The sequence below is a fragment of the Onychomys torridus genome, chromosome 10, assembly GCF_903995425.1.
Source record: "Onychomys torridus chromosome 10, mOncTor1.1, whole genome shotgun sequence".
Classification (NCBI taxonomy): Eukaryota; Metazoa; Chordata; class Mammalia; order Rodentia; family Cricetidae; genus Onychomys; species Onychomys torridus.
In genome coordinates, this window is record NC_050452.1 from 29831781 (window position 1) to 29844501 (window position 12721).

The following is a 12721-nucleotide window of genomic DNA, read 5'->3' on the forward strand; positions in this document are numbered from 1 at the left end:
ACTGAGCAGCTGCTCTGCTGGTCTTAGGCCTCAATTCAAAGAGCAGCACTGTAAGTTAGTGCTGCTTTTAAACTGGGGTCCATTTCTAAGTTAACTTTTGTCCTTCCTTGAGATTCCCAAACCTGTCAAGACTATCTAGGAATCCAGAGCAGAGTCAGCTGCGTGGGCACTTTTAATCAAACACGCTAAAGACAAGGATCTTTCCAGGAGACACTGAGCCAAACCCTCAAGGTGCTCACAGTAGTTAGCATAGTGAGGCCGTGCCTTTGGGCCTGGGGCGTCCTCCTTGAAGAGGCTGAGGAGCCCAGGCTGGGGATCTGCTCCAGGTTCTCGAGGGGCCCCCAGAGAAGGAAGTTGCTGGAATTTACAGCAGGACACCCAGGGCGGAAGTTACATGATACAAACACTCTCTACACCCTTCCGGCATGCCTACCACACTCCCACCACCATGTGCCCCGTGTTATATACATGTCGCGCGTCACTGCCCTGTGCTATCCACACATGCTTACACCACTCTCCTAGCCCCCCTGCTTCCCTCTTTCCCCATACCACATGCCTTATGTCACAGAGATATCCTGTGTCACCATCCTGTTTTATACACACACACACACACACACACACACACACACACCTACTTGAACCACCTCGTGCCCTTTATCACGTGCACATCCCATACCACACATATGTGCCCCCCGCCTTGTGCCACACACTCCCTGTGTCCCCCTGTCCCACTCTGCTGTCCACACGTCCCCTGTCCTCTGGAGATCATAATCGCGGTGTGCCAGGAGCCCTCCAGTTGGACCCATCTGGCCATTTCTGTGGATATAAAAGTGACCCAGAGAACACTTGTGAGATTTGCTCTCTTAAACAAGAGTGGAAACTTCACAAGCATGAGTGTGTTCAGACTCATTCTACCCCTGTGGCAGAAAGGGGGAAGATTTTCCACTCCTTAAAAAGTGCTTTCCGTTGACAACCTCGTACTTGAAAAGCATTCCTTGGCTTTCAAGTAAACAGTTGGAGCACCTCGGGCTTGGCACCGAGGCTGGGTTTTCTTAAAAATGGGGCATTGTGTGCGGCCTGCAGGCTGGGTGCAGGCCAGGTGCTGCCAGACACAGCGCACTCTGTTAGCTGGGTGTACTGTGCTGAAGTCTGCCACCCCGGGGCTCAGCTTAGCTCTGTCCTCTGGGTACGGGGAAGGGCTGCTGTGTCTTCCTGGGACATGGTTTTGTGGGGATGGCCCCTTCACCTCGGAGGATTCCCTTCTACCCCAACACTCCATTCCTTTTCACTAAGTTCCTGGTAGGGGCCAGGTACTGTAGACCTGCAAGAAAAACATGGTGACTCCAAGAATCTGCTGCAGGAACATGGCTTCCTGGGGGACAGGGATAGCCGAGTGATTACTCTGAGTAGGACTACCCACTGGTGTCCTGGAGAGAGGTCTGCCTTGTGATCCTTGCAAGATGGCTAGAAAATGGTGTGAACTTCCTAGAGGAGATGGCAGCTTGCTTCACTCTGAGGGAGATCCAGGGTTCTCGGGAAGAGGCAGGGAGGGCCACAGGTCAGCAGAGAGCCTGGCCGGGTGGAAGTGTCATAAGCATAGTAGTCTTGAGTAGGGTGTGTCCTTTTTGAAATACTTTGCTTTTGCTTGGTTTACTGAGGGCAACTCAGGTGGAGGGGGGCTGCCTCCAACCAGGGACTAAAGGAAGTCAGATGTGGGTGAGGAGCAGCAGGCTGCCTACCATCATCACAGATGGTAGCTGGTGACTGATGAGGTCCTCTGTGTGTGCCTAGCATCTTAGCCACCAGACACGATGCTGTAGGGACCACTGAGATTTTCAAGTGTGTTTTATTTTGAAGCTGACATAGATTTGTAACTTTGCACAAGCTTCTTCCTTAAACCATTGTAAAAACATCTTGGATTGTCAGTGCCCAGTGTCCCTAGCAATGCCTGTTGGACCCTTTCCCCAGCTGCTCAGCGGAAGCAGAACACTATTCTGAAGCAGTAGACTGGACTGCAGGCTCTTTGGTTTCATTTAGCATTTTTAAACCACCATCTCCTGGTTTTCTCTCTCTGTACTGGGGATTCTGAGGACCAGTGATGACTGTCTTTAGAACCAATTCCAGTCCTTCTGTCAGTGGTGTATGACCTTTGCTGTGCACAGGTGGATAGTGGGTATGGAGCTCTTTGCCAGTGACATGGGAGCACCTCCATCCTGGAGAATAAAGAGCTGGGCCATGATGAGTCACACATGGCTCCATCACACATGCCCCTTGTCTTTGGGGGTGATGTCACCTTCAGCTGCTCTTGAGGAGAAGAGGAAAGCTCAGGAACCATGTTACAGGCTCTTGTAGGACTTGCATAATGGAAGCCCACCTTTTCTCCTGCACAGATTTGCCATGTTCCACAAAGTTAGAATTCCTCGACAGAACCTCCTGGACTGGACTGGGAATGTCACCTCCGAGGGCACTTACAGCACCCCCTTTAAGGTACCAGTGGGCTGTGGGTATCTGTGGACAGAACTTCTCAAGTGTCTGACCTTATGTGTTGGCGATCACCCCAGGAGCAGCTGGCCCTAGGTAGACCACACACCAATCTTGGTTGGTTTTGGTGCCCTCAGCAGAGAAGGAACTTAGCCAGTGTTGGTAGGCAGGGGTGTCCTGGATCTGGCAGCATTTTCTGGCTATGCCTGGGTATCCATGTCTCCTTGGGTAGGGGGCTACTCTACCAGAGCATCTAGACGGAAACTGTCTTGGTTACTATTGCTGTGGTAAGACACTATGACCAAGACAACTTATAAAGAAGGGTTTAATTTGGAACGTGAGGTTTCAAAAGGTTAGAGCCTGTGGTGGCAGAGCAAAGGTGTGTCAGCAGGCACAGCTGAGAGCTCACATCTTGATTCACAAGACAGAGAGACACACACTGGAAATGGTGTGAGTGTTTTAAAACTCCAAAGCCTGCCCCCTCAGTGACACACCTCTTCTAACAAGGCCATCCTTCCCAAACAGTTCCACTGATAGTATTCAAACATATGAGACTATGGGGGCCATTTTCATTCATAGCATCATAGGAGGCCACTTGTAAAGCTGTGTACAGATGGGGTAACCAGATGTGATGATAACGGAGAGTGGTCAGGCTATGGATGGAGATGAACCATGGGGCAGCCCACAGCTCGGGAGAGTGGTAAGCACATGGGCTGGTGGCTGACCCTGAGAACAGAGCTCCAGGAGGAAATGTTTTAGGAGGATACTCCCAGGAAGGATACTCCTCAGACAACCCTCACCCTTTGCCTGGTGGGAATGCAAGAATGAATGCAACTAAATTACTTGAGAGAAATTAGCCCATGAGCCAAGAAGCCACATAAGACACAGAACAATATAAAAACAACCAATTACAATTACCGTAATGTCAAAGGCTTGGAAGGAAGAATGCAGTGGAAGGTCCTGGAGAGATGAGTGTTGTGCCTACCACAGCAAGGCTCAGGGAAGAGACAGACAAATGTCCCCAGCTAGGGAAAGAAAGACTTCTGAAGAGGATCTGTGTTGTTCCAAAGAGAAAATGAAGGAAACACTATCTACTGACACACAAGGAAAAAAATAGGGTCATTAGAGAGAAGGTTCAGAAACCATGCTGTCGGATGCAGGTGAATAACCACCATGTTACCTCTATCCCTCTGGTGTGCCACTGAATGTGAACGTTTTGGTTGTTTTGTTTTGCTTTTTCAAAACAGAGTTTCTCTGTGTAGCCCTGTTTGCCCTGGAACTTACTCTTGTAGACCAAGCTGGCCTCGAACTCAGAAATCTGCCTGCCTCTGTCTCCCAAGTGCTAGGATTAAAGGCATGTACCACCATCACCTGGCAAATTTGAACACTTTCAATGCCAACAAAACTGTCTTCTCTACATGAGAGTGTGACAGACGTTCCCTGTCTGGAAGACTGTCATACACACACTACACTATTTTGGAAGAAGGACCCAAACAGTAACCCAGAGCGGCAGCAGGGGACAGGGAGCAAGGACACCGGACTATCCCACAACACCACTGAGCACAGTTTCTGCCTAACGGTGAAGAGCAGGATGGATGTGGAGTTGACAGTGACAGGAGCTTGGCAGCTGGGTCCAAGGAGCCATTGCCCCAGCAGAGTGCCTGGTGGATGTGGAGCCCCCGCTGGACCACCTTGCATTCTGGTGCCCATCCAGGAAAAGGCAGGGCACAGTGCCCTCAAGTGGACAGTTCACAGGTCACAAAGAAAAGGAGCCCACGTAGCTCAGTCACAGTACTTCTCTCTGAGAGCTCCTTCCTTGGGCAGTTTGGAGGCCTCTCCTGTACTCACAATGCATCTGGGGTATACCTTCATCTTTGGGACATTCTCTGAGGCTGCATAACATCTGGCTGACACGTGACACTGCTTTTCTTCCCCAGGATGTCCGGCAGCGTTTCGGAGCATCCTTGGGCAGTCTGTCCTCAGGACGCATCTCCATTATTGGCATGTCCGTGGTCAACCTGAAGCTGGCAGTGTCCATAGCGATCCGATTCTCAGCCGTGCGGTGTCAGTTTGGACCCACAGATGAGGAAGAAATTCCTGTCCTTGAATATCCACTGCAGGTACTGGCCATCTGCATCGTTTCCTGCTCTCTCCTCTTCTTGATCCCTGGGAGTTGGTGAGAGTTCTTAGGGGCTGCCCTGAGAATCTGACAGTGGCCAAGAGTGCACCTGCTGGGCACCAGGGCCTTGGGGTGGCTTTTAGTGAAAAAGGCATATGTATGCTCAGAAGGAGGCACACCGGCGGAGGAGAGCCAAGTGGCAGGTGCAAACCTGCTGAATGTACAGATGAGGTCACCCTGCTCTGGCAGGTGATGCTGTTCTGGGTCGGGCTACATTCTTTGACTTATCTGTCCCATCCCTAAGAAATGGCCCCGAGGAAGTCATTTCTGGAAGGCAGCAGGTGATGAGCACAGCCCTTTAAACACTCTGGCGTTTGAAGCAGAAGTGGTACCCAGCCTTGCATCCTCAGAGGCGGCAGCAGGACAAAGCAGAGAGGCCACAAGTAGAAAGGGGCGCATCACAGCCACCTCATCCCCACTGCATGCCCTGTGCAGGTGCCCTGTGCAGCCAGAGGGACAGTCATGGATCCACTTTATGGGGACAAGGGTCAGGGAGGGTGACCTGGTTGCTAAATCTGGCTTAGGTCTTGTGCCGAGTGCTGCCTTAAGTAGGTGTCTGAGTGACGGTCCAAGGAAATGAGACAGAATTACCCTTGCTCTTCACTTGCCTCATGTGTTGGCAATGTGCTGTTTAGGAAGCAAATATTTAAAAAAAAAAATGTACCCCCATGCATGGGTGGGCCACGTGCTCTACTATGCTGTCAACCTTGTTCCCATGTTGACTACTCTGGGTGCCAAGGGCAGCCCAGTGGCCAAGGAGCTCTAACCAAGGCCCTTGCTGATGCTGCCACTTCCTGGGGCTGCAGAAGGCTTACAGAGTTGGCTCATAGAAACCACTGGCATAATGCCTGACACTTTGCACACGTGGAACAGCCGTGGTGGCAGCTCATCGGGTCCCCTCCAACCCATTCATCTCTTCCTCCATTTGTCCATCCAGAAGTGGGTATAAGCCATGTGTGTCAGGTGCTGGTGTGTGCCCCCCCCCCCCCCCCCGCGCGCCCCAGGGTGACTGATCATCTTTCATGGATTCAAGAAGTATAGTGCAGGGGCTGAAGAGATGGATGGTTTGGTGGCTTAAAACACTTGCTGCTCCTCCAGAGGACCTGAGTTTGATTCTTAGCACATTATCTGTAACTCCAGGTCCTGGGGAAATCTGCTACCTTCTTCTGACCTTGGGTACCAGATGCACATGAAGTGCATATATATAGTAAGTGCAGGCATGACATTGGTGCACATAAAATAAGCATAAAAAAATTGACACCTGTCTTGAATTGAACTGGCACCAGCAATGGGTTTCCTTCATTCCTGAGGAAGCTGGCTACAGGTTCCCAGGGTCAGTGTAGACTGGCTGACTGGGCCAGCCCCTCATGAGTACCTGTCGTGTGTCTTGTTTCCCTCAGCAATGGCGCCTACTTCCATACCTGGCAGCTGCCTATGCCCTGGACCACTTCTCTAAGACACTCTTCTTGGACCTGATAGGGCTACAGTATGCCCTGCATAAGGGAAACCACAGGGCCAGTCAGGTGAGCATCCGTTTTACCATTGCCAAGGTTGAGCATCCCCTTTTCAGCACTGGAGCCAAACAAAAGCAGCTGGGCTGTGGGAAGAGAGCCCGTGTGAATTCCTTCAGCTGCCCCACCAGCTCAGGGTTTGGCTTGCCCAGTGGCTTGCAGTTTGGGCTACATCCATCACCCCATTTCCTAGGGAGGTGCTGGCAGAGCAGAGCTCCCAGCTTCTGAGAGCACGATGTTTCCACAGTCTGTGTTGCCACCCTCAGAGGATGCCTCTGCTCTTGTCTTTCCGTAAACAACTCTGCAGAGTTCTGAATCCACTCTCTCTGAGTTGACAGCCCAGGGTTTGTGCCAGAAGTGAGCATGCAGCCCCACTGGGTCAGCTGCTCCACACAGGGAAGTCCGTTGCTGGCTTTCATGTTGGTAGCCTAGGGTGTTTGGCCCCTCTTGTGCTACCCCGAGTGGAAATCAGAGGTGAACCAAAAGACATGGGTCTGAGAAGTGCTCCAGACTGGGGCTTCATACTCTACCCTAAACAGTCTGTCAGAAGAGCTGCATCGGGACGCCCAGCACAGATCTGAAGTGAGAGGTGGAGCATTGCACATGCTGGCATGGTTCTCTGGGAAGGCACAGGCTCCTTAGGGGCACTACTAACAAAATGGGGCCACAATGCTTTCCCTAGTGAGTCTGTAACCTGCCTGTTTTTTCTTTCTGAAACCATGTGGTTGAACCCGGCCAGGCACAGTAGCAACCGAAACTCTCCTCACTTGAGACAGACAGTGCTGGCTAATTTTGTGTAGCAGGCATTGCATTCAGCGAAGTAGAAATGAGGATGTGTATGAGGCAGATGTGAGCTTCAGGAAGGCAGGCCCAGGAGTGCCCAAGCTGCCAAGCCATCACCGAACACCGGCATGAGCATGGTCCTAGCCCTCCCTCTCCTCAGAGGGCTGCACTGGTTGTACAGTATTGTGCCAATCTCTGCCCCTGATTTGTGGCCCTCTGCAGATGGTCATGGTCTGTATGCATCCATGAACTCTGTGGGAACCAAGCCATAGGCATTCTCCAGCCGTCTGTAGTGGGTATGCGGCCCTTGAGACAGATTATCCATACAGAGGAGAGATGTGCTTGTTTTCACGCCATGAACCTGTGCCTTGGGGTGCCGTCCCCCAGTCTCTGTTCTTAAGTGCGTCCTGACCCCTTTTTAGTACAGTGGGTTTCCTTTCTTTGACACTAGTGCTGAAGCTGGGGACTGACTTGCATTGTCAGAGTCTGTCTTCACCTCTTCTCACTGGGTTCTCTCCACAGGCAGAGCTTGGACGTGAGATCCATGCACTGGCATCAGCTGGCAAGCCCCTAGCCTCCTGGACAGCCCAACAGGGGATCCAGGAGTGCCGTGAGGCGTGTGGGGGACACGGCTATCTGGCCGGTAAGTTTGGGGCCATTTTTGAGCCTCACTTCCCTCCCCTGGGCTGTTAGGCCAGGGTTCCACAAAGTGCAGCCTATTTTTCTGATAAGATTTTGTTGGAATGCAGCTATGCCCACTCAGGCACACACTGTCTCTCAGCCATACCCACTCAGGCACACACTGTCTCTCAGCCATACCCACTCAGGCACACACTGTCTCTCAGCCATACCCACTCAGGCACACACTGTCTCAGCCATACCCACTCAGGCACACACTGTCTCAGCCATACCCACTCAGGCACACACTGTCTCTCAGCCATACCCACTCAGGCACACACTGTCTCTCAGCCATACCCACTCAGGCACACACTGTCTCTCAGCCATACCCACTCAGGCACACACTTTCTCACAGCCATACCCACTCAGGCACACACTTTCTCACAGCCGTACCCACTCAGGCACACACTTTCTCTTACAGCCATACCCACTCAGGCACACACTTTCTCACAGCCGTACCCACTCAGGCACACACTTTCTCTTACAGCCATACCCACTCAGGCACACACTTTCTCTGGCTGTTTCCACACGTAAGTGGCAGTACTAAGTCCTCATGACAGAGACCTGAACTATTTACCCTATGGCCTGTCACAGGGCAAGTTCACCAACCCCTGCCCTAGTCAGATCCCACTTTTGGAGGCTTCAGGCTTCCTGGTCAAAATTTGGAATAATGAGGAAGTGTGAAATGTGTGTGATCCCAGCATGCAGCTGAGTGGAATTAGCAGGTGATTTCAGTGCGACATGTGGCTGATGACTCGGTAGGAAGTTGCCACTGGTTTTCATGTCGTTCTGAAACCTGGATAAGACGAGCCTTACTGATGCTGAGCATCACAGCACACAGGCAGCTAGTACATGACTGCAGGTGAACAACCAGCTGGTCCAGTCAGAGCCTGGCATGGTCTCCATGGTAACGGGACAGGTTACCCTCACTATGTCTCAGCTTTCTTTATATATATATATTTAATTATTAAATTTTTTTTCATTTTACATACCAACCCCAGTTCCCCTCCCTCCCCTTCTCCCGCCTCCTCACCTCCCTCCCACTCTACCCCCATCCACTCCTCAGAGTGGGTAAGGCCTCCCATGGTATTCAACAAAGTCTGGCATACCAAGTTGAAGGAGAGCCTAGCCCCTCCCCATTGTATCAAGGCTGAGCAAGGTATCCCACCATAGGGAATGGGCTCCAAAAAGCCAGTTTATGCACCTGGGATAAGTCCTGGTTCTGCTGCCAGGGACCCCACAAACAGATCAAGCCACACAGCTGTCACCCACATTCAGAGGGCCTAGTTTGGTCCCATGCAGGTTCCCGAGCTGTCAGTCCAGAGTCAGTGAGCTCCAACTAGCACCGGTCAGCTGTCTCTGTGGGTTTCCCCATCATGATCTTGATGCCTTCTTCTTCTTCTTCTTCTTCTTCTTCTTCTTCTTCTTCTTCTTCTTCTTCTTCTTCTTCTTCTTCTTCTTCTTCTTCCTTCTTCTTCTTCCTTCTTCTTCTTCTTCTTCTTCTTCTTCTTCTTCTTCTTCTTCTTCTTCTTCTTCTTCTTCTTTCTCCTCCTCCTCCTCCTCCTCCTCCTCCTCCTCCTCCTCCTCCTCCTCTTCCTCCTCTTCTTTTTTTTTTGAATGCCGAATGCTGATTATTGAAGGAGGGAGGAAGTCTTAAATACAGGCTTACAGCATAATGGGAGAAGCCCGGAGGGCAGAAATTCGCTTCTGATGTTTTTTTGTTTTTGTTGTTTTTGTTTTTGTTTTTTTTGTTTTTGTTTTTTTTGTTTTTTGTTTTTATGTGTGTGTGGAACTGAGGATCGAACCCTAGACCTTGCGCTTGCCTAGCGCTCAACCACTGAGCTAAATCCTCAACCCCGCTTCTGATTTTTTACAATCTTGCATCTAAGCTGTTAACACCCAATATGCTGGATACCTAGACAAGGAGCTTCCCTTAAGCATTCAGGAGGGTGGAATCTCACAGGGAATTAGCATAGGGAGGATATCAAGGTCAAGGTCAGCAAGCAAGGCAACAGTTACCCAAAATGGGGGCCAGGGACCTACAGGTTCCCCCCCACACTTTTACTAAAAAATGAGCTTTTGACTTAGGTTGTGTGGGATGTCAGCAGGTCACCTTACCCGTCATGGAGACACCTATCCAGGCCACACAGGCATTCTGTCTTAGGTTGGTGATCACCCTCCAGGTATTACCCATCTCTGAATACTCATTATCATACAGGCTTAATGGTGTGAGAGCTGCAGAGTTAACTGTTGCCAAAGATCTCTAAGTGGCGCTGGGCTTGCAATCTGTGTTCGACACAGAAAAGACCAAAAGAAGTCTTAACCCACCCATAGCCGGTAGGCTAAAGGCAACTGTGTCTCAGCTTTCTTATTAGAAGTTGGTGGAATTATACACGCAGCATGTGGGTTCTTCCAAGGAGTTAGTGCATATATCCGATTAGAAGGCCTGGCCTATAGCACTGTAGTATACATTACTAACTGTATCATAGCAGAGAAGTGGCCTGGTAATACTTCTCTACAATTAATTCAGAATGGTCACTCTGACCTCCATGCTCTGCCACTCACCTGCAGGACCTCTGCTCTTCACATCAGAAATGACTAATAGCTAGCTGCTCAAAGATGGCCACTGGTGATGCAGACAGTGCAGAACTGCCAACCCTTCAGTGGCCAGAGAGATGATTCAGGCTGCTGTGGAGCTGTGCATGTTCCTGTGACAGTCTGGATTTGATGCTCCCAGTAGCCTGCCCCTGCCACACAGCATGTTCTGGTCTGGCCTCCACTCCCCCACACACTCTCTCTTACTGGCACTGACTCGCAATGGCCATGTGTTGAGTTAGTTGTGTACATGTTTTTGTCCTTTCTGCAATGTTCTCGGTAGGGCTTTTATTTGTTGTTACAACTCACAAAAACACATAAACAGTTTAGCCGTGTTCTGATTTTAAATAGAATAAGGAAATTACATCTTGAAGCACGATAGACAAACTTGACTGACTCATGGCTCATGACTTACCAGGATGCAGGGACCAAAGTCAACAGGAATGTAAAGAGTCACATCAATGTTACGTGTCAGCTATCTGGTTCCCCAGGAGTTCACCCCAGACTTTTACCTCGTGTGTTAGCCGTAGCATGGAGGAGCCAGGAGCTGGGCTGGCTCTTCCATCTTCCTCAGAGGGAATGTTTTCCATCAGAGGAAGGGCTGAGGGGTTGCAGGCCCTGGGCAAAGCACATCTTACGAAGTGCGCACAGGCCCCAGCTGTTTGCATAGCAGGAGATAGTATGAACGTAAGAGCCATCTCAGGTTAGACATCGGCTTTTTAAGGCTTCACTTAGCTATAGAAGAGTAGCCCCATGACCTGTCTCTGGAGTGGTCCCCACACTCTGGGGAAGCTCTGCTAGGAGATTCCTCAGGTAATCCCAACAGGCAGGAAGGTGGCAGTCCTAGGTCCTTAGTGCCACCAACTGTACTGAGTGTTCTTGTGCTGTCCCACAGCCTTCCTGGAGGCGACTTTTCTTCCCTAAGGCTGGGGAACAGCCAGGGCACAGCCAGCAGATGTGGGCCAAGGGGCAGGGAGGCGAGCACTTCCTGTCCCTGCCTGGGTGGGCCTGTGGGAGGGCCGCCTCTCAGAGCATCTTAGTGACAGTGTGTCTTTTTTTTCCTCCTTCAGTGAATCGGCTTGGTGACCTCAGAGATGACAATGATCCAAACTGCACCTATGAAGGTGACAACAACGTCCTGCTGCAGCAGACCAGCAACTACCTGCTCAGCTTCCTGGAACGCCGTCTCCAAGGTGGGCACCTCTGTGGGAGGCTGAGCTCAGCAGGCACAGGACTCTCAGTCTTGGGGGATTCCAGGCTTGTGTCAGGACGTGTCCTCAAGCCAGGCATGGTGGCATAGTCCCATAATCTCAGTACTCAGGGGGCCAAGGAGGGAGCATCTCAAGTTAGACTTGAGGCAAGACATTGTCTCACCTGGCAGTGGTGGCGCACGCCTTTAATCCCTGCCACTCGGGAGGCAGAGGCAGTCGGATCTCTGTGAGTTCGTGCCGAGCCTGGTCTATAGAGTGAGTTCCAGGACAGCCAGGGCTACATAGAGAAACCTTGTCTCCCAAAACCAAACCAAACCAAAACACTATCTCAGAAATAAAAAGCTAAAGCAAAGATGGGCCATCTGCAGGGTGAATAAAGGACATCACCTGGTAACAGGCAGATGGAGGCACCTAGCCAGAGATGGATGAGCTAGCAGGCCAGGCTCTGTGGGTGGGGGCTCCTTGTCTTTCTCCTAAGTCACAGAAGTGTGTGCTCTAGACGGAGTTGCCTTCACAAGCCCTCTCAAGAGTGTGGACTTCCTGGAAGCCTATCCTGGAATCTTGGGCCAGAAGTTCATGGGCTCCAGCCAAGCTGACTGGTTGGACTCAGCAGGTACTAGCCTTCTCCCCTCCATTGCCTGGCATTTTCCTTTTCCTGCCAGGAGTACATCTGGCCACAGGGAGGGACTGTGGCACTTACCCCTGGGTGACCATTGATGGGGGCAGGTGCTTTTCTGGCTTGCAGTATTTCCTTGGTTTTGTTGCTGACCATAAGTCTTGGGACGGTGTCTGTGACACCCACCTTTCCTGCTGCCCAGGACTTATCCCTTGGGAGGAGCTTGGGAAATAGTGAACCTCATGTACTAACAATGGATGGGCAGTACCCCAGCCTCGGCTGTGGCCTCCAGAAGTTGATGCTGGTGTTTTACATGCTACGGATGACATTTAAGGTTCAAGGGGGGCCATCAGGCAGCCCTGGATCCTGTCCTGAGGCTGTCTGGGTATTGAAAGGACCAGACATCCACTGTCTTACCATGTAAAGGTAGACGTCCAAAATCAAGTTTCCTTCCTTGCCTCTCCCTGATCCTGAGGGTCCCAGGCACCCTTGGTTTGTGGCCGTGACACTCCACCCTCTGCTTCTGTTGTCACAATATACCCTTTGTCTCCACATAAGGACCCTTGTCATTGGACTTGAGGCCTGCCCTAATCCAGGGTGACCCCTTTATTAGCTACTTCTTCCCACCTGCACAGACCCTTTTTATAAAGCTGATCACAGGGGTCAG

General features: G+C 51.1%; 1 protein-coding gene across 3 annotated transcripts in view; it reads left to right on the forward strand.

The window, feature by feature from the left end:
- The window catches only part of Acox3 (acyl-CoA oxidase 3, pristanoyl), a 33213-nt gene that overhangs the window by 12638 nt on the left and 7854 nt on the right, over positions 1-12721 (forward strand). For all 3 annotated transcript variants that reach the window (XM_036201112.1, XM_036201114.1, XM_036201113.1), the window contains 6 exons: positions 2391-2487; positions 4419-4601; positions 6061-6183; positions 7477-7597; positions 11298-11420; positions 11938-12051. In XM_036201112.1, the coding sequence (XP_036057005.1) occupies positions 2391-2487; positions 4419-4601; positions 6061-6183; positions 7477-7597; positions 11298-11420; positions 11938-12051 (761 nt within the window). The remainder of the gene's footprint in view (positions 1-2390; positions 2488-4418; positions 4602-6060; positions 6184-7476; positions 7598-11297; positions 11421-11937; positions 12052-12721) is intronic.